General features: G+C 42.2%; 1 protein-coding gene across 4 annotated transcripts in view; it reads right to left on the reverse strand.

The window, feature by feature from the left end:
- Positions 1 to 22703, reverse strand: part of GFRA1 (GDNF family receptor alpha 1) — a 203101-nt gene that overhangs the window by 131494 nt on the left and 48904 nt on the right. For 3 of the 4 annotated variants that reach the window (XM_038578891.1, XM_038578889.1, XM_038578890.1), the window contains one exon: positions 9035 to 9049. The exons of the other annotated variant lie outside the window; for it this stretch is intronic. In XM_038578891.1, coding sequence (XP_038434819.1) covers positions 9035 to 9049 — 15 coding nt within the window. The remainder of the gene's footprint in view (positions 1 to 9034; positions 9050 to 22703) is intronic. 4 annotated transcript variants of the gene reach the window in all.

The raw sequence follows: 22703 nt of genomic DNA on the forward strand, positions 1-22703 counted from the left end.
TTCATGTAAATGGACTCATACATACAGCATTCTCTTTTGTGAAAGGCTTCTTTGACTCAGCCCAACATTTCTGAGATTCATCCACATTGTGTGCATCAACATTCTGCATTCCTATTTTTTCTATTTTTGAGTGGCATTCTATTCTGTGGGTACACTAACTGTCCTTTCTCTTATTCATAGGCACCTGGGCTCTCTGCACTATTTGGCTAAATTAATAAAGCTGCTATGAAGACTGGAGTACATGAGTCTTCTAGTGGGACACACTCTTTCACTTCTCTGGGGTTTGGTTGGGACCTCTCATATGATAATGGCACCGTCTATCCTGATCTACTGGCAAGCCCAACATAGTCTCCTGGTCCCTCCAGGATGTATGATGTGGTCATTGAGAATTCAGACCAAGTCTAACTGCCTGTGTCTAAACTCAGATTCAATCCTTCTCTAGCTGGGAGACCTTCTACAAGGTAAAATTACTGAAGCTTTTTGAATCTATTTTAGCATCTGAAAAATGGGGTTAAAATGGTCATAAAGGAGTGTGTGAACTTTTAGGGTTAATTCTGGGGAAGAAATGAGTTCATGTATGTGCCTGGCATAAGCTAAAGTAAGGAGAGGCCAACTTTATCCCCTGCTGCCCCACACACAGCATCAATAGTTATATCATGTGCCCAGTACATGGTAGAGAACTGCTCAAAAAGCTACAATGGTTTCCTTCAGCTTCCTAAAACAAGTTTTGCCTTTGCTGCCTAGATTTTAAAATCATTGCTCAAGCTATCTAAAATATCATGTTTCAGCATATTTCTATCAGCTCACAAACTGATTCCCAAAAGATTGCTTCGTCTGTGAACAAAATATATGAATAAGTCAACAATTGTTTGTATGTTCCATGGCTTTTGGCAAGCCATATTCCAAAAACAACTGGAATGAAGCTCCCTGACATCATGGGGTTCAAAAGACTCCACTCCCTGACCGCTGGGCTAGAGGGGACCAGATGCACCAGAGGTACAGAAGGCATTCGCAAATGGTCACCAGCTGTCTCCACAGGCGCCCCTATCAGCGGCTGCTAAAGGTAGCTGTCATGGGCAAGCCTCTGAGTTAGAACATTTCCTCTGCCTGGGGCGGGGGCCGGGGGGTGGATAGTGTACTAGCCCAGGCATCTTGCAGATTGGGTAGGCACCAGAGAGAGGCAGCTGGGGGACACTGACAGATGGGTGCAGCCCAAACATATAAACAGGCTCAACCTCTCAAGCACCCTCCTGCCTAAGCAGAAAACACAGCCTCAAATCTGTCCCCAAGATACACTCAGCAATTTAAAGGACTCCAATAAGCAGCCATCAATCTAAGGAAGGTGCAGGAGAGTTTAAGTACTCAACGGATGGAATATTATAAATAGACAAGTTGTTTCATCCCTGGCCTGCCCAGACTATGGGAGAAAGTGCAAATGTCTTACCTCAGAAACAAGGCACTATTCAATCAGCCTCCGCTCTAGAAAAGACGAACCCACTTAGAAGCTTGCAGAGCTAGAACTAGCTGAGAAGTCATGACAGCAAGCCTGGGTCTGGTGTGGAAGCAGAGAGGCACTGTGATGGACTGAATGCTTGCGTCGCCTTCCCAAATTCGTATGTTGAAATCCTGATCCCAGTGTGATGGTATTAGGAGGTGGGACCTTTGGGAGATGGTTAGATCATGACAATAGGGCCCTCATGAATGAGATTAGTACCCTTATTAAAGGGACCCCTGAGATCTCTTTCCCTGCTTCTACCATGTGATGACACAACAAGATGAAGGCCATCTATGAACCAGTTAGTGGGTTCTCAGCAGACACAGAATCTGCCAGCATCTTGATCTAGGACTTGCTGCCTCCAGAACCATGAAAAATAATGTTTGTTGCTGAGCCCCCACAGTTTATAGTATTTTGTTATAGCAGCCCAGCCTAAGATATGTACTCAATAATCTCACCTCTCTGCAACTGGGACATGATGTTGGGCCTTGAGAAAGGTCAAGGATTTGTGATTGTGTCCCTCCAAGAGGTATTTAAAAGCCTGTGGACAGCATGTTACTGTGAAAAATCAGGACAGCATATTGCAGGGCCAGAAGTCAAACTACCTGAGTTCAAAATCTTGGCTCAGGTGTCTCACCTTGGGAGCAAGAATGTACAGATAAAGGGAGGAAGCCAGGATGATTCATGTGGTAATAGGCTAGAGTTAGAAATCTTAGCAAGAATTCAGGCTTAACACAGATATATCTAGTTACACATAGAAATAAATATACATATATATGTGGGTGAGTATGCACACTTCTATTTCTTTGCTCTGTCAGCTGAGAGGTCTTAAAAGAAATGACACCCCGGTAGCAATGAGCACACCTAGCTCCCAGATCTTGGTTTCTAATAGCATTCTCCATCTCCTTAAAGAAATGGCTGAATCTAGGACAAGAATGAGACAAGATGAGCCTGGTGCATCTTATAGTATCAGAAAATATGGTACAAATGCTCAGCCAAAAACTGACAGGGATACGTCAAAGGGGCACAACAAGCTAAAGGAAAAAGCTCCCAGTGGCCAGATCAAGAAATTAAATAAAGTTGTACTGCACTATAACTCCAGGTAGAAAATATATACACATGACTCCATATCGATCTAAATAAGTGATTGAATAAATTAATAAATAAGGGCTAAGAGCCAAATCTCCCATGCAAAAGAATAATTTATGTAGCTACTCTCCCCTCAATGATATGGAGCCTAATTCCTCACTCCTTAATAGTGGGTTATGCATAGATTTCCTTCCAGAGTACACTATGGAAAGGAGGAGGGAAAGTAACCTCACAGTGGAGAAACTTGACAAACACTACTTCAGCCAAGTGATAAAGATTAACATCAATAGTCATAGATCATGTTGATAGTAGGGGCCTTTTATATGACATGATGCAAAACAGCACTTTACCTCTGCAATCTTCCCAAAATCCATAACCTCACTATAATCATGAAAAAACATCAGACACATTCCAAGAGAGGGGCATCCTACAACATATTCCTCAAAATACCAGTACTCCTCAAAGCTGTCAAGGTCATCAGAAACAAGAGAAGTCTTAGAAACTGTCACAGCCAAGATGAGACTAAGGAGACATGACAACCAAATATAATGTGGTCTCCTGGATGGGATCCCAGAATAGAAAAAGGACATCAGGCAAAAACTAAGGGAATTTGTGGAGTTCAGTGAATAATAATGGATCAATATTGGGTCATTAATTGTAACAAATGTACCATACTAATGTAAGAAATTAAAAATAGAAGAAACAGAGTATGGGGTATATGGGAGTTCTCTGTACCATGTTTCTGAAAACCCAAAACTGTTGTGAGAATAAAACTTCTCCATAAAAAAAAAAAAGGCTCTACCACTCACTAGTTATATAACTGCCACAAGGTCGATTCCCCTCTATGCCTCAGTTTTCCCCTCTGTAAAGCGGGATTTTTATACCTATTTTATAAAATTGGGAGGGAGATTCTATGAGAAAATGTATGCGAAGTACCTGTTCCAATGCCTGGAATACAGGAGGTATACAAACGTGGCATAATTATTACTACTATGACCCTCATCATTATTACTATTACCCTCATTATTACTATTACCCTCATCAATAAAACAAAAATTTAAACTTATCAGTAACCATTTCAACAGAAGAACCTAAAAGTTTCCCTTTACTGATCTGGCAATTTTGAAACACAAGTTACTGGGAGGAGAGGCTTCGAAAACCTCACCCCAAACTTATACCCTGGGATTGAAATGGGCACAAGATGAATCAGCTACAAAGACAAACCTCTTTCAAGGTCACCTGGCAGTGAACAGGCCTCTCAACACAGCCCACACAGAATGTGATAAAGCATCTCAGAAAATGCAATTATTTAAATATGGTTATCCTTTTCCTCATACACCACACACACACACTCACACAAAGTGAATCTATGTAAAATTAAATGGTAACTTTGCTCAGTTTGTGCTGGTAAGATGGATGCATTTCCTACATAGCTCAGAATATCCTACTGATTCTGGACAGGATGGGGAATAATATACATACATAATCAATATTAGCATATGGGAAGTGTGATCAGGGAACCAATCACTTTCCATCATAAAAATGTTAACGCATTTTTCTCATTTACTCGTTAACAACTCACGACAACTTGGAATTTTTAGCTGGAAATGGTAACAATAGATTTAATTTATTCACCCAAATCCCATACTCATAAAGAAAACAATATTTCATATTGTATAACATTACCAAGGGAACCATAATTCATGGCTAAAGGGTCAGAGCTTTATAATAGATGGGATTTTCTGAAGTGGTTGGGGAAAACCTGAGATCCAGCCTCAGCAGTTTGACCAAGAGTTTGAAATATGCTAAAGAGCTCAAGTCAAACACATTATAAATGGCAGTGGTCCCTGCTTCCACAAGTCCACCCCAACGATTACTAGGCTTGGCCAGGCTGCCAGAAACCAAACTATGATTTATTGTTCTCTTCAAATTAGTAAAAGCAATGCCATCCATTGTGAATTCCAGAGTTGATGCTTCAAAATGGGCTTATGAGTAGGTTAGACTTCCAAAACCATAATCTTTTAACCATAATTCCCAGCCACTAGGGAAGCCTCTGCTTTCACCCAAGTTCTTTAGAGAACAGTCATAACCTGTAGTATGGGATATTTCTGGACTCAAATACAATTACAACTTATCAAGATAAAGCATTAGCAGGAAGCCAAGTTGGGTCACAAATCTCCCCAATTCTCTCATTTTACAGATAGGAAAACTGAAGCTACAGGGCAAAGCAACTAGCCCATTAGCCCCCCAAAAGGCAACCTTGCTGGGAGCCAAACTGAGGTCTCCTGAGCATGTAATGTATATATTAATATATAATAATGTATGATACACATATATATGTATATTGGAGAAAAGTAGCTCTTTAAAATCTAAAGATAAGTATAGGGGTATTTTAATGATGCCCTTGATGTGCACAACTTGCCAGCCTTAAGGAGAGGAGGTGTAAGTTCTGGGCACAATCCTCCCCACAGGTAAAGTGAGCAGAAAGTGGGACACTTAGTGGAGGCAAGCTGGCCAGGAATGGGGCTGCAGAGACCCTCGGAGGGGAGTGCTTAGGGTCTGTGGGCAGGTCCCCATATCAGCTCGGCCTGAGCCAACTCAGCACTCAGCCCTGGTCCTGATTTTAACTTCTCACACACTTTTTATGCATTTTTGTGGCAGCCAGTGTGGCAATATTTCATATAAATATTTCATATAAATCAACCACAGCACTCTTTTGCTTAAAACCCACTGCTGACTTCTTTCCTCCAATCTCCAGTGTACACTCCTACCCTCTTCTCATTTCCTCATTTCACACAATGCTCTCCCTCCCTTGCGAGCTCCTGCCACACCAGCCTCCTTCTGATTCTGGAATATTGGGGTGTTCCTGCCTAGTGGGGTTCCTCTACATCCTCCAATAGCTGGTCCTTCTTGGCATTCTCTCACCATCCCATTAAAATGGCCCTCCTAGCCATGAACACATCATCCTGTGACATTGTCTTCACTGCTTGTATCCCTCAGAATTCACCTTGTTTGTTTTGTGGCATGCTTGGCACCAGGGTCCCCCAAGCTAGACAGTAATTTCCATGAGCAGCACAGAGCCCCTGCTGTCCTGTCCATCCCCTCATCCTCAAGGTCTAGGAAGTGCCTGGCACATATTTACCGGTTGCAAAATAAACCAGTGCACTGTGTCTGAGAGGTATTACTTGAGCTGAAAGAAAAATCTCTTTAATAGCAAGACCCCAGCTCCAGGCGAGAGCTGTGCAGAAGGAAAGGCTATGCCTCTTCGGGCTCGGAGTCTATCAGGGACTTCAGTTCACAGCACGGAGCACAGAATTAACTCAATGGTGAAGTCTTTATACTTTGCCCACTTACACTTTCAAACACCCTGCTGAGTGGCATCGCTCTGATTTCCAAGCCACTCACTCGGTTTCTGTTCGATTTCAGAATCAAGGTTGAGCCCATGGATGAGTATTCAAAAGGTGCTTCAGTAACTTCAAATGAGGCGTGTGTGTGTATGTGTGTGTGTGTGTGTGTGTGTGTGTGTGGTCCTGACTTCATTATTAAACGATTGATATAAAAGTGCTCTAAAACTCGAGATTCAAAACACGTGTGCAGATACAGCGTTTTCAACTGCATTTGATGTTGTGAAGAGCAGCTCTATGGCTCGTCGGCATTTCTGAGAGCCATCCAATGGTGCATGAGCTCTGTGGACAACAGAGAACGTGTGTCAATTAAGGCTCCTTGAAAACGTGGCCCCACGGCCCTGGAACTCATATACACAGAAGGCCCAGCTGCGGGCCCACTGGTCCTTGACGGTCCTCATGTCCTGTGGTCTAACCACAGCAAGTGGCCTTTACAGATGAAAGAAATGAAACAAGCTATAAAATGGCAGAGGAGCAGGGCAGAAACACGTCCCCACATGCACACACCACGGACACAGGGAAGAAAGGCTCCACAGTAGCTGCCGCGCTGTCACCTCCTCTAACAAGATTGATCTGTAGTGAAATAAAAGATAATGCAATCCAGGGGAAATAACTTCGGTTTCCTCTGAGAACGTCTGATGTTGTCAGCTTGCCAGGCTACCTCTCTCTTCTGCCTGCCAGGGTGCACAGCAGCCCAAACACGCAGGCACTCCTCGGGCACATGGGCCTCACTCTCCCTGCCAGAAGCACACACCCTCCAAGCAGCTTCTCCTGCAACTGCTCCTGGCTCCTCCTAGGGCAAGCCAAAGGCGCCTGGGCCTGGATGCCCATGGCAGGGTCAGGAGGTCAAAGCCGCTCAGAGTTCCCAAGGTGTGTGTAGATGGGCCTCGGTTTCCACCCAGTGGAATGCCACGGCGTTTTCTGGTTGTTTCTTTCTAGCACCCTGTGGCTCCCGTGTTTTGAATTAATGGCACAATTCTGGAACAGAGTTTTTTCAACCACAGAAGACATTGTGAAGTCACGTTTTAGACTATCTGTAAGACGCAGAACCTTTTGTCTTGGTCTGATGTGACCATCACCAACACATTTAAACTGTCGCGTGTTACTGAGCATTAATTTCCTTGGCAGAATGACCAGAAGCAAAGGGAAGGAGGGGGCACGAGCTGATGGGTTCCCTGCTACTGTTTCAGAGAATGTGCCTCCATATGAAATGGTCCTAGAAGGCCAGAGCCACGTAAATAATTCACAAAAACAAGTTCAGTTCTCTTCATTTGAAATCCCACTAATATCTTACACGGGGCAACGGGCAGCTAGCAGCTTCCGTCTCTGGAAGATGCTATCAAGTCCTGATAGCCAGTGATTTGCAGATGATTATAACTTCTGCTCTGCATATCATTGCATCTGACAGGCAAACCCTATCAATCAAGTGGCATGACTGATAATAAAAGGAGGCAAACTTGACATAGGTAGCCTAATAAGCCATTTTTTTTTTTATACCAACCATGACAACGGTGAATGCTCCCGGTTGTTGGGAGAAAAGCCAGTTCTGCTACAAGCCTTTTCTCTCCCCATTCTCCCAGTGCTTCAGCACTCATGCTCCAGGAAGACTTCCCAAACTCAAGCGTGTTTTGTGTCACAAAAAGAGAATGTAATTCAGAGCTGGGTGGCACTCGTATTCTAGCTCATGCAAAAAAAAAAAAAAAAAAAAAAAAAGCCTCTTTTCCTCCCAGAGCATCTCCATGAACCCCCAATTTGTCAAGGAAGAAAACACACTGCAGCAAGGGGCCCTGGCAGCAGGGCTTTCACTACATCAACAGTCACGGCACCTTTTCAATTTTGCTCATCTCTTAGTCTCTAGCCAAATGGAACTTATTACTTATAGCTTGTTGGGATTTATGAATTATTTATAAAAGTAGGTCTATGACTCCAGACTCTTAAAAGACAAACACAACAGTCCCCTCATTGTTACCCACAACTGCGCTTCTATCAGAGCAAGCAGACATTCTCCATAACACACACTGCATGTTTGGGCTGAAATAATCGTTGTGAAAATATCAAGCCTGTAAGATTATTCAGAAGCTATTTATGGGATGCCTAGATATATTTTTAAACCGGTGTCTTTTATTCTAAGCCAGCCTTGGATTCATGAAAGACACAGCAAACGTGTGCCACAAACGTATTTCCCAGCTCGCGAATACAGTTATGCCCTGCCGATCGTACCCAGTGGTTCCAGACTGTGATTTAAAAAAAGAGAGAGAGAGAGAGAGAGGCGGCATCCCTTTAATGTGTGTCTGGGAGGTTCGACAAGGCCAAGCCTAAGAGTCTCCCTCTGGATCCCAGAGCACGAGAGCTAGTTGTGCATCCTTGGTGAGAACTATAATGCATGCCAGGAGACGTAGTTAGACTTTCCATCTCCAGTTCCCCAGAATGCATGACTTTGGCTGGCAAGACAGGTTAGACACTACACATGATCGCCGGGCTCCATCTCTGTCACAGGCCCAGCTGGAGGGGTTGCCAGGGACACCTGGGTTGAAGGGGTTATGCCATGGTCATGTCTACAACCCCTCTCAGGACAGTGATACATTTGGCAAAGAAAAGAAATCCCCACATGGAGCCAGCATACAGAGCCCTGCTCAAGTAGCAGCTGGCCTTGATACAGAAGCCCAGAGGGACAGGGACCTTCTACCCGAACCCTCATCCCAGAGACACCTGTTCCCCACCAGTCCCACGAGTCCCAAGGACACCTGTTCCCTGATGGGGACCCAGCAATGACTCTCCCCAGTGTGCCTGCCCAAACTGCCCAGCCCCCACCCTACCTCCAAGCATGGTCCACAGGCAGAGTCTGGGCACCAGAGGCCCAGAGAGGCCCAGAGAGCCCTATGGCACTTTAGGCCACCTTAGGCCACTGTCCCCGTGGTGTCTCCTAAAGCCCGCATGATAAGACCACAGAGAATGCAAAGCTCCATAACCCTCTGCACACAGACCACACCCTTGTTTCCAAAAGAGCCCAGCCAATGAAGAAGCAGGCAGGAGACGGTGAACTTACCTTGCTGTAACACATCTGCCAGGCGGGTGGAGAAACAAGGGAGGAGAGCGGGAGAGAGGGGAGAAAAAAAATATTAATAATGATGTCGCTGAAAATGACAATGATGATAATCACAGCTAACATATGCTGACTTTGCTGAGCGCTCTTTGTATAATATTTCCTTTAACTAGGAGGAAGTGGTTAAGAGCTCAGGCTCTGGAATGAAACTCCTGGATTTAAATCCTGGCTCAACACTTAGTAACACTGTGGCTTGCATTTCCTAAACCACAAATAGATAGGAGTATTGGAAAGATCAAACAAATTAGGTCCTATGTTTTAAGAGCTTAGATCAGTGTCCGGCACGTAGCAAACATAATTTGGTAGTTATTATTAATATTAATATTATTATTTTTCACAATGACCCTAGAGAGTAGATTGTATTTCTCATCCTTACTAAACAAACTAAGGGAAGTGAGATTGGGGAAAGTTAGGTAACTCATCCAAGGCCTCAGAGAAGCAAGCAGTGGGCTTGGCATTGAACCCAAATGTCTGATTCTAAAACCTGTCTCTTCATCCACCACGAAGTGTCTGACTGGTTTATAAATAACACAGAAGCAACAATACCACACAAGAGAATAAGCAGAGGAGGGGGGTCTATGAATACACTAAGGTTTCATATTTAAATCACAGAAGAAAATCATTTGTATGAATTCTCCATATCATAACTCACAACTACTAACACTGTGCCGTCACATCAATCCTAGGTCAAAGTTTGTCAAAAGGTGAAAAAAAAATTGATTTTTATTTCAACAAATATTTGAAAGGCCAGATGCCAAGCACTCTGTCTGGCACTGGGAAACATGCCTCTAGCAAAAGGCACAAATGAACAAGGAGTCACTAATATCCCTCAAAGGGTAATCTCGACTTGTAACACCTTCCATTCACTTTTTCCTGTTTTAAAACTTTATATAAATGGACTCACTTGGTATATATCTTTTCTGTTTACCATTTTTTGCTCCATAGTGACTGTGGGAGTCACCCATGCTCCACGTAGCATGCAGCAGTAGATCATTCATTCTCTTTGCTATATAGTACTCCACTGTGTGATTATATCCTAATTTATTTTCCCCTTGTAATGTTGATGGACATTTGGACTGTTTTCAGTGTTTGACAATTAGGAATTGTGATGAGTATCTTTGTAACGTATCTTCTCGTAAACAGATGTGCATACAACAGGTCCTTTTTGACATCTCTCATGAGCATTCTGACTTGTTCTGCTTCTGCTGCCTCCCAACCACCCCAAAAGTACTCGTCTGCTCATATTTCTCACTTGGTAACTTAAAGATGTAAGACAGTGCTGGTAGGAACACTAACAGCACGACCCAGACGTGAGCCGGCTCCTACCCTACTAATGGGGCTGTAGTTAGCTACAAAACTTCTGGAAGATAGCTTGACAATATGTAAGGAAATGTGAAATATACACTCCCTGATCTATGGGTACCACTTCCAGAAATTTAGTCTAATGAAATAAGCAAAAGCACAAAATAAGTCTACAAGAATGTTCATCACAGCATTGTGTATAACGACGAAACAATGGATATTGCCTATTGGGCTATAGGGAATCCACCACAAACAACGTATCCCACGCAATGGATTATGGTACAGCCATTTCAGATGTTGTTGAAAGACTGATTACTTCTGAATGAAAAAAAAAATCAGACGGCAACATGTCACATGTACCCTGAACCCACTTACATGTGAGTATGCATGTGTATAGCTCTGCCCCGGAAATCCTTGTCTTCAGGTGATGGAATCTGGGGTCACTTTTTTTACATCTTTATGCAAGCATTTTTGTATTACTTGAATTTTTTAACAATGGTCATGCTTTTCATCTATAATCTGAATTTCAAGACTCTACTTTCATATTAAAAACTAAGGGCTATATCATCAACCTCAAATTTGCTGCCAGTTGTCAGCTACAACATCAGCTCCTAGAAGGTCACAGAGAGTGGACAGCCCCACTTTCCCCGGACAGCCCCGGGAAAGTGGACAGCCTTACACCTTTCAGAGATGGAACATGCACCTGGTGGATTAAACAGACCACAAGGACAGAATCCCCATGGGAGCAGCTTCATGCCACTCACAGATGTGACCCTCACGAGGGGTGTCATTCATATACCATACACATGCTCCCAAGGGCACATCCAGGCTATGGCACAGGTATGACAGGTGGCAGGCTCACAATGCCCAGGGAGTAGGCTAAAACACCACCCTCTCCCTAACATTCACGAAAGTTAACTGGGATGTTAATGGACATAGTGGTCCCATTAAAGGACAACTCCAACTCTGCCCTAACCTATACATGCTGTGGATTACTTTCTAGCTTCAGTCATTCATCATCGGTACAGATTCTGTGTGGATGGCACCCTCCCCCATGCCTCGACACTGTCCGGAGACTCTGAAAAGGACCACATGCAGCTTCCTAACTATACCTGTCACATGCACTTGCTGCCCCAAACATGCCTTGAGAACCACCCACCTCTGACCAGCCTGCACACCTGGAGGAGCCCTCCTCCTCCTCAGCCTTGAAATGTCACAGGCACCGTTGAGTTTCTCAGAGCCTATCCCCACAGAGAAGGAAGTCACTGTTTCCACCTGTGTGCCCCTAGAATAATTTGTACACATTGCAATTATAGCTCATATTATAGCTAGTTATTTATATAGACCAGGAGCTCCTGAGGACAAGAGTTACGTGTTTTAATCATCTCTGTGGGTCCTAACTGCCTGGCAGGTACACTCCCACACGGGAAGGAAGGAAAAAGGACTGGTTTGTCCTCATCTGGTCCAACCCCCTCATTTTACAGATGAGGAAACTGAGTCCCACAGAAGTAGGATATTTTTCCCAAGGTCACTGACACATGGCATTAAAGACTTAGTGAGGACCACATGAGATTCATTTAACCTTAATGAAGCACAAAAGCTCATCTCTATTATTAGCAAAGCACAAATTAGAGATTTATTATTCTCCTCTAATGAATACAGACAAAAATTTCCAACCTTGAAAACATCAGTGAAATAAGATTAGTCTTTCAAATACGGATCCAGTCTCGACGGATGTCGAGGATCCTCGTCCAGGATCCTCAACCTCCTCTCCATGGCTTTTGACAGGGACACTTCCTTCGAAATTCAGAACTGATGTGAATCACTGGAAAGTATCAGTGGGCAGTGAGGGAGGAACCTCAGGCAGGGATTTAGTGACCCAATTCCTTCCAATTTCACTGTATATTTCATGCTTTAGAAGATAAATCTGCATAGAGTACTATTCATGTCTTCTACTCCAAGAAAGTCTCTTGATTTTCATATAAGCTATTTTAGATAAAAAAAAAGTTTTTCAGCTTCATTTACATTTTGCACCTTTTATTCAAATGTAAATTTTAATAAACACTAGTATAAATATTGCAACAATTTTGCACATGAGTTATCTTGTAATTTACACTCTAAATTTATGTCTTTTGTAGTCTGTGGCATAAATCATTCCATTCTTAGCATTAGTTAGCTTTTTGGTCTGTATAATAATGGCTTGGGTACCTTCTTCAAAATTTCACCTTTCCAGACTGAAGCAGCCATCCAGGCTCAAGCTCAAATGATTTATGGACAGAAGAAGAAAAAATAAGTGAGAAGAAGGTAAATCCTGTACTGTTTGGCTACAGTTTACCTCCTCCCAGAATTCTGGACTTCAGAAGATATTAGCCACAGAACTACTCTTATCCTCATGTACTCTGGTGTTCATCCATCACCCCCAACTCCCAAACCATAGGAACCAGTCACTCATAAAATTCAAAGGTCCTCAAATTTGAGTGTGATATTCACCTTCAGGCTAACCAATCACTAGGAGTCATCTGGTAGTGGATCACTTAAGCGCTTTGAACTTGAAGTTCCTTACTGATGACCTGGGGATATTCCAACACCCACACCTCAGTAGTGGGCAGGTTAAATTAAACAATTTACACCAACATTCTCCCACTGGCTGCTGTGAAGACCCACTCTAAGAGTAAGACTCAGTGCCATCCTTTCTGCTTTCCCAGGAAAGTGGGAAATCACAGAAACACAGAGCTGGGAGGTGCCAGCGCCTACCCAGCCACAGTTAGGTGGAGGCCAAGGGACACCAGGGACACTTGTGCAGAAGAAATCAACTCCTTGAGACAAAGCTCTGCTCACACTCACTTCCCTCAACCCCAGTGATTCACGTGAACAAAGAAAGCCTGTTCTCCAGCCCTACCCCCACTGCCTGCAGCCATTCTGGTCCTATAGATAGATGAAAGGCCATGTATAAGTTGGTGACTCAGATGAGGGAAGAAGAAAATAAAAAGGAACTCATATTTGTCTTTCCTAGCCTCAATGTCCAGTTTCTTCCATTAGGAATGAGTGTCAAGGGTACTTGCCTTCCTCCGCCACAGCTACTGATTCACACCCCAGAGATCTTTAATGCACTGAGTCCTCCAGAGACAGGAGCCATAAAAAGACTAGATTACTTATTATTATTAATAAGTTATAGCAATTAGGCTGGGTGATTCCTAAACGTTGCTGATTAAAAACTTTCTTGAGTGCTACTCATCCACATGACCAGTGTTTACCTCTATTAAAAATGATTTAACTACACTCTGGGTGAACCCCTCTCCTGTGCCTGGGTTAATAATTAGCAGTGCACAGAGCCACGCGGGTTAAGTGAGTTAGCTCTCCTTTATTTATCTATTGCTTTATTTTATGAGGAGAACTGGATGGCAGTCTTATTGCCCATTCAGTCTGCTAGGAATAATTTACTATTTCAATCCTCAGTCCATGGCTATGGTTAGAGAAACCTTCACTATTATTACAACATCACACTTAGCCCACACCCCACAGCATTAAAGATATGCCAAACAGTGAAAGTGTGCCTGACTTCTATAAGACTGGGGGAGGTAAAGTTACCAGTTCTCAAACAATGTAATCATACTACTCTCTCAATTTTGCCTTCTTTTCTAGGTTAAATTATATATGAGGGGAGTTTAGTTTCTTGAAAATGCATGCACTTAACTCCCATTTAAGAAGTCTCACCTGGGGAGATAGCTGTCTTGTGAGTCCTCCTGTGGTTTGAGCTACAGAAAGAAAATTCTCTTTCAAGTACAAGTGCTTTTACAGTAAAGCACTGTAAATTTTACTGGGACCCAACTAAGCAGGGGCAAAGGAAGGGATATGGGGAACAGCTGAAATGAATGCTGCTTCCTTGAATGGGCTATGGTTCACCATTAACCATAATCAATTTCAAGATCAGCAGAGCTACCCTCTCACCAAATTTAAAAATCCAGCAAGCTTTATCCATGGACATGAAGAGTAACTAGAATTCAGTCTGCATACTTCTATCAATCTCTGTGAATGAAATGAATTCTTTCTTTTCTCTGTTGAAAAGTGGGCTGACCAATGCCTACTCTCTTGTCGAATAAGAGCACTCCAGAGTAGTTGTGCTTGACACTGACAAAGCCAAGATCCAAAAATGGCAGGTGGGCTTCCCAAGGAGGGCTGGATTAACTCCTTCTCTCCCAAATACGATTCAGGGCCATGTTACCACATAACCATGGCCACTGGATCCCATGACCTAGGGATGAGGCCTAGCCCCTGCCCAGGGGGAAACCTCCTATAGCCTGTGTTCTCATCTATGCAATGAGGGTGGGAGAGACAAGCTTCTTCCCTACCCTGGGGCTAGGATGAGGATCCAGTTGGGTAATTTAATCAGAATAGAGACATGGACTTTAGCACCAAATCATAAAAGTTCAAATCCTTGCTAGTCTACCATCCTAGCCATGTTGGGCTATTTAACCCCTCTGGGTCTCAGTTTCTTCATTTATAAAATGGAGATAATATAACTTTCCTTTCAAATTCAAAGGAACAACCAAGATGCATGTAAAGCAAATTAGCACATAGTAGCTGGTGTATGGTACATGTTAAGTAAGTGAAAGTTAATGTTGTTATAATAATAAGCAGTAGGATGGTGTAATGAAAAGCTCAGGTCTTAAAGTCAGAGCCAGTTCTATGTCTGGCTGTGTGACCTTGGGCAAATGACTTTAACCTCCCCAAGCCTTGCAGTACTCATCAGCAACATGCAAATTAACAATAGCTCATTTCTGTGCTACCTCATAAATTGCTGTGGAGATTAAATGAGGTAATGCATATAAAAATGCACAGTAACTAGTACTCAGACCTCTACGAATTGTAGGATTATTAGTCAACACACAGATATTGATTGCTTACTATCTGAAAAGCCTTCATGACTTGTGCAGGACTGTAAACCCATCATGGAAAAAAAATCCATTAAAATAAAATCATTTTAATTCCTTCTTGTCATGTAGCTGTGTGCAACTAAGAAACTCTACAGCCAATCTCAAATATTACCTGATGAATGAATTATTAATGTTTGAGATCAGAGACCCAATGACATCATATCTCCAAACACTTGTGATCTAAAGGGCTGTGATGAAAACCCAGAAGTTCCAGAAAGCCAGAGCCCTCTGATATTGCCTATGTCTTCTGGACCTGTCCTTATTTCTCAAGGCCACCACATAAAGGGCTCACCCAGCCTTGCCCTGGGCTTTGATCCATGTTTGAAGCCATGCACCCTTGAGACCTAGGGTTCAAAGAAGGTAGGGGGCAGCAGGAGTAAGACCCACTCTGCTGAGCAGTGGAGTTCTATGAAGCATTTCCCTTAAAAAAAAATAAAGGGTTTTGCTGCTTTATTAAATAAAATGTTGAAGTTTGAACACAACAAACCACTTAAGCAGAGCCCTTTCCTATCCAGGTGCAAGTCTGTGCTCTCCTGGAGCACAGCCAGAGCGAAGGCTCCTCCAGAGCTCCCAGCCTGGCCTCCATGGCACCACCCAGGAGCTGTGATTAGTTCCTGTCTCCAAAGCCAGACAGCTCAGGCAGCCGTGTGGCCACACAGCCCACTTCTACGCTCCTCCTGTTTCCCCTAGGCACACTCAGGCAGCTCGAATTGAACACAGCCCGGTGAGTCTTAGTTACAGAGCACTAGCCGGAAGGGCTTGCTCCTGTCTCCAGCCCTGGATGCCAAAAACTCACCCATTCTTTCATGCAGGAAGGCCCTGTATCCCTCTTCTTTTTCTTCTCTGCCTCCCTTTGGATGCAGACCGGGGAAAGTTCTATGGTTTTCCTTGCCCCTGGCCTCTCCTCACCTTCTATCATGTTAGAAATGAAGACCAATACTTTGCCCGTCATTGGCGCACCTCTGAAGGCACATGGCACTCAGTAAATGTCTTTTAGTATTTGTGAGTAAGAAAAAAAAAATTCTTAAAGCCCTGAAGTACCTTTCTGCTACATTTTCTAGGGAATGCACTACCAACATCAATCTTAGGCCATGTGCTTGTAACACATCAGCCAGCACTGACTCTGGGAGACAGTGCAGGAGATGCAAGCTAGTAAGTCCCTAAGATTTTTATGACACACTATCCCTAGTATATCTCATTCCTAGCACAGAGGGATAAAGCTCTTAACTACTGAAAGAACATAAAAAAATAGATTTAGGAATAATACTTTTTATGATTGCATTCTGTATACTGTGAAAGTTATGTTCAAATCTGCTAGTACTTTATGGAGCTGATAAAGTAGAGCAGTATGGCTTCCCAGCTAACAGTGTATTTTATATCCATTTAAAATGTTTTCTCTTAAATTGAATTACTTTTTGAGTAATTATAATAAGACTAATCTGGGCTTAATGAATTCATGTACAAATACTTTAGACTGCATTATTAAAACCTCTATGATATGAAACTATATTAAACTCAATCCCTCTAGCAACCAGTGTTTTTCTTTGAAAAGAAAAGCATACATGGCTTTCTCTGAATTCTTTTAAATCAGCTGAGAAATCATAAGAAGCCACATTAATAGCTCAAACAAAAGTTTGATAAATAATATTGTCCTAATTTCCCTAAACTTATATAATTGAGTTTTAATTAGGGGGTCACAGAAATTATCTGTATCAAGCATCCACACATGCAGAGGGCTGAAGAATTGTTCCACCTTCCAGAAAAAATCAGTTTGGCTCTGATTAGCAATGCCATAAGACCACAATTGGTTAAAAAAAAAAATACATTACTAAAAATGAGCCTGTGGCAATCAAGCCTTATGTTTTAAAAAGTCTCCAAACACAATGGTCTAAATATCTGGATTCTAGTTGTACTAGAGGCAAAGCCACTCATTTTCTCTGGGATGCGGCTCCTCTAGCTACAAACCAGTTTGATCTCTGAGGTCCCTTCCAGTTCTAGAGCATGATGGTTTTAAGTTTAAAATTACGCACATTATATCAAATGGGCTCTTCTTGCATATAGCTTATTCGTCATCTTATCCACATTAAATCACATTCACAGAAAAAAAAAATTCATTCCCTGCAATTCACATACATCCACAAACACATCCATAATACGGCTGGTGGTTTCAAATTTATCCCAAGATATTATCTCAGTAGTAAAGTCTTTTTCCCATTACAGATAAATTATACACCATCTGAAATCTTTAAGGTTCTCATGCCTTCTTCAATCAATTTCTATGCCCCTCACCCAACTTACACTTCCCAAAAGATGGTCTAGCAGTTCTGTTGCCAAGTCGACTAATTCCAGCACCTATGTGTTCCTCAGGCAGATCTGTGAGAGCCAGGCTTTAATCGAATTGGTTGCCCAGATTTCTAAGTTCAAACTAGATATTTACAACGTCCAACAGGATAAGACTCTCTCTTTGCCAGGTGATCATTATCAGGATAGACAACTTTAAAGTAAACATAAGACAATGGCCATCATCATTATTCTGATGGCTTGGCACAGATTGCTATCAGGAGAGCTCCCAGGAGCCAGAGACAATTAAAATCTTGAGTTCAGAGAAGCTGCCCCCAGCATCAAGCATTGCTGATTAGAATGATTTGGGGGGTGAATATGTTTTGGCAAATTGGTGCACATCTTCAGGGAGGGAGGTCTGGCCACATGATACACTCTGGCCGGACTTCAGTTTCAGCAGGTACAGGTTCTGGCCTGGCCCTACCATAAATCCTCTGAATAAATGGGGACAAATCATTTAAGCACTCTAGGTTCCAAAGGGAATTTGACTGTAACACCTCTGCCATCCTTTCCAGGTCTACAGTTTTATCCTGAACATCCTGGGAATCTTTCCTCAGGACTCTGCTATACCCCCACAACCACCTGTATGTCGCCTTGGTGCACTAATGCACACTTGCCATCTTCTCCACCTTTCTCTCCACCTAAGCTGAAAGTACCATAATGCCAGTGATGCTTTACCCATTATAGTCCCAAAGCCCAAGGCAGAACTTTAGAGTGTAGTAAACACTTCTTAATATTAACCAATATGTTTTCAGAGTTTTCAATATATCACCTACTATTTTAAATACACAGATTGCCTTAATCCTCTCAATCACCCTAAAAGTTAGCTATCATTATTATTCTCATTTTACATATAAAGAAACAGAGGACCAGAGAGGTTAAAGTTACCAAAGGTCTCAGGAAAGCAGGTGATCTGGCGTTCAACCCAAGCAGTCTGGCTTCATGACACAACTCTTAACCAGTATGCTACACTGTCTCTTAATGAATGCCCAATGGATAGATGTGCAAAAGCTTAACAGCCAAAGGACCTCATTCCTTCAAACACTCTAGGAGTTAACTTGAGCCATACCTACGATATTTTTTCATATATGAATCCCCATATTTCTAGAACTCCAACCACGATTTTTTCGCTACCTTTATTATCTGCGGATTTGGAGTCCAATTGCAGAAACCACCTGGGTGAGCCTTTACTTTGTTAAAACTTCACAAATTCTCTTTTTTTAAACAAATGCAACCATCTCAGTAGGTTTATGGCAACAGCTCAAGTAATGTAAGGACATGGGGACAAGACACAGGGCCAGATGTAAAGATAAGAATTGTAAGAAGAGGCTAAGGAAAGGGAGAACAATTCAGCATAGGGCCACATGCCGAAGCTACAAAGATCTGTGCAGCTTTTACAGCTGTCATCCTTCAAGGACTCAGGAGAAGGAGAAAGTAAGAGATGGGGGGATGGAAAGAGGCAGGATAGGAGGAAATGTGGTATAGTCAGTACTCATGCAGGCTCTGGAGTCACAGGGCTTGAGCTGGGATCCTGGTTCTGCCACTGGCCAAGTTAGCTGCCCTCTCCAAGGCTTCACATCCCCATCCGATACACTGGGAGCTCTTGTGGGGATTAAAGCACATCCCATTCCTAAAGACAACAGTGCCCACCACACAGAAGGCACTTAGAAGCAGATGATTTGGACAGAGACTTGAGAGGAATGAAGTTTCACGATATCACTAAGATCAACATAATTTTTTGCACCCTAGAAACCATGCTTATTGTGATGAGTAAAATGTACTCACATGGATCTAAAAGCAAAAAGTCTACTCCCCACCAGCCCCCAACATCTAATGATGCAGTCCAGGGGAAAGAAAGGAGAAAGCATGTCAAGCGATGGGGGCATTCATTCTCCCCTGGTCATACTGTTCCTGAGGAAGCAAGATCAATGTTTATTATGTGAGCAAACATTAAACCCTAACGTATTACCCCACACTCTATACGACATAAGTGCTAGTATTTTGCAGAGGGAGGCGGGAGCAAGCAATTAAATGTGAACTACAGGTACTTTGTGAAGCTTTCAGAGCATGGGTCTTTCTTCTGGAAAGCAGTACATTTTTTAAAGCCACCAGCTCACAGGCTTGGAAGATAATGTGGCTCCTCTCTCCGTGTCACGGCTGTTCGTGGCAGGACCTCACACTGGGCTGGGCTCTTCTACAATGGAGCCAAGCATTTCAGGGGGGCAGGGGACCAAGAGCTGGGGATCTCACAATCAGCCCCTGCAGCTGTAAACTTTTATCCTTGTGAAGAAGAGCCAGCAAGCAATAAATGTTGCCACCACACATCATACCCCACTGAGTCGCTTTTCAAAAAGAGAAGGGAAAGTTCACTCAGCAGCTTAAGATTCTTTTAAACCTGTATGATATTATTCACTGGCTTAGCCCAGTCATGAAATGTAAATGTCATTTTCATGAAGGATTTGTGCCATTGGCTGGTCCTGAAGAAAAAGATTCCAGCATCTTGCAGAGCTTAAGAAATTTTAACCATGTTTTCTATATATATGTATACATACACACACACACACACACACACACACACACACACGTACGCATGGGGTGTGTGTGTGTGTTTCCAACATCATGGCTGTTATTCTTCAATTAATCTATTCTTCTATTCAAGTCCAGAGCTGGACTCTAATTCGAGCTCTGTCCCTAACTGGTTATGGCTGGCTCTTAGTCCCTCTGGAATCCCTCAGTTTTTTCACCTGGAATTGAGGATAAAGCCAAACTTTACTACTTCTTCAAGGAAAACAAAAGATAATGGATGTAATCACACTCAGTGGAGCTGATGCACTATAATGAGCAATCAATGCACCTGAAGGAAACAAAAACCCAGATCGTACAGACAGCTTACAATAAAAAGGAGTGTAGACACACTCAAGGCCAAAGTGTTGAATTCTACAGGAAGAGTAAAACGGCACAGTGAGGAAGAGAGAGATTTCAGGAATGGGGCTTCCTGCATCAGGTACAAGCTGAGCTGGATCATGCAGGGCAGTCCTAAACAAAGCCAACATTTTATTGAACACTTATTTCTAAGGGCCTTATTTAAATATTTTATATAATGCTCCCAAAATCCTGTGACTTAAATATCATTCTCATTCTCTTTTTTCCAGTAAGTTAATTTGCCAAAGATCCCACCAGCAATCTCACTGTAGGACACTCCCTTGTCACCACCGTTGAACCAAAAAGTGGAAATGAGAGAAAACAGAGCAACAGGACAAGTGACTTAGAAAAAATAAAATGGGCTCATGGGAAGCCAGCAAAGACCTAAAGAAGTGGAGATTCATGCTGTATTCGCAGACTCAAGGCTCAATAATGTTAAGATATTTGTTCTCCCCAAATTGATCCATAGATCCAACACAGTCCCAATAGTAATCCCACCAGACTTTTTGTAGGAAATGATAAGCCAGTTCTAAAATTTATAAGAAATACAAGAATCTAGAATAGCCAGTCATCTTTCAAAAAAAGAGCAGAGCGAAGTCAGAGGACTAACACCACTCGACTTCAAGACATATAATAAAGTCACAGTAATCAACACAGAGTGTTACTGGCATTAAGACAGACAGGTCGATCGATAGAGCAGAATAGGGAGCACAGGAACAAACCTGCATTTTTACAATCATTTGATGTTTGACAAAAGAGTCAATTCAATTCAATGGGGAAAGGTAAGTCTCTTCAACAAATGATACTGGAGCATCCATGAGAGAAAAATAAACTTAGACTCCTACCTCTCACCATACACAAAAATTCATGAAAGGTCATAGACCTGTAAATAAATGCTAAAACTATTATGTTTCTAAAAAAAAAACACAAGAAAATATTCTAGTGACTTGGGAGTAGGTAAAGATGTCTTAGTATTCTGAAAGCAACAGCAATAAAAGAAAAAAATAAGTTAACTTTTATCAAATTTTAAAACTCTGCTCATAAAGAACATCATTAAGAAAATGAATTATAAGCTATTTTGGGGAGAAAATATTAATAAATCCCATATCTAACAAAGGTCTGGAACTCCTTCAATTCACTAATAAAAAGACAAACAATGCAACGTTTTAAGTGAGTAAAATAACTGAACAGACACTTCACAAAGGAAGATATATACTAATGATCAATAAGCACATAAAAAGTGTCCAACACCATTAGTCATAAGGGAAATGCAAATTAAAACCACAATAATATATCACTATACACTCACCAGAATGACTAAAATTAAAAAGACTCACAACATCAAATGTCAGTGAGGATTAATAAATAGCACTTGAAACTGTCCATTGTTAGTAGTAGTGTAAAATGGCATTACTTTCGGGAAAGATCTGGTAATTCCTTAAAAAACTAAACATCTACCTACACCATGATCCAGCAATTCTGCTCCTAGATATTCACTCAAGAGAAATGAAAACCTAAATCCACAAAAGCAATTTGTACACACATATTCATAACAGTCAGATGGGACGCCTGGGTGGCTCAGCAGTTGGGCGTCTGCCTTCTGCTCAGGGAGTGATCTCGGGGTCTGGGATCGAGTCCCACATCAGGTTTCTTACAGGGAGCCTACTCCTCCCTCTGCCTATGTCTCTGCCTCTCTCTCTATGGCTTTCATGAATAAATAAAATCTTAAAAAAAAAAAACCCAGAAATAGTCCACATGTCCATCAACAGGAGAATGAATAATAAGCAAATCTAAGTTTATTCATACAATAGAATAATACTCTACAACATTAAAAATGGAAATAGTAATATATACAACATGAATGAATCTCATTAATATCATGCTGAGCAGAAGCAGCCTTACACAAAAGAGTACATACTGCGTGGTTTCATTAATATAAAATTCTAGAACAGGCAAATTAATCTATGGTTGAAAAAATGGCAATACTCCCCAAACTGATCTACAGATTCAACATGATCCTATCAAACCCAGCTTTCTTTGCAGAGATTGGCAAGCAGATCCTAAAATTCATATGGAATCTTAAGGGATCCTGAATAACCAAAACAATCTTGAAA

Source organism: Canis lupus, chromosome 28 (genome assembly GCF_011100685.1).
Source record: "Canis lupus familiaris isolate Mischka breed German Shepherd chromosome 28, alternate assembly UU_Cfam_GSD_1.0, whole genome shotgun sequence".
Lineage (NCBI taxonomy): Eukaryota > Metazoa > Chordata > Mammalia > Carnivora > Canidae > Canis > Canis lupus.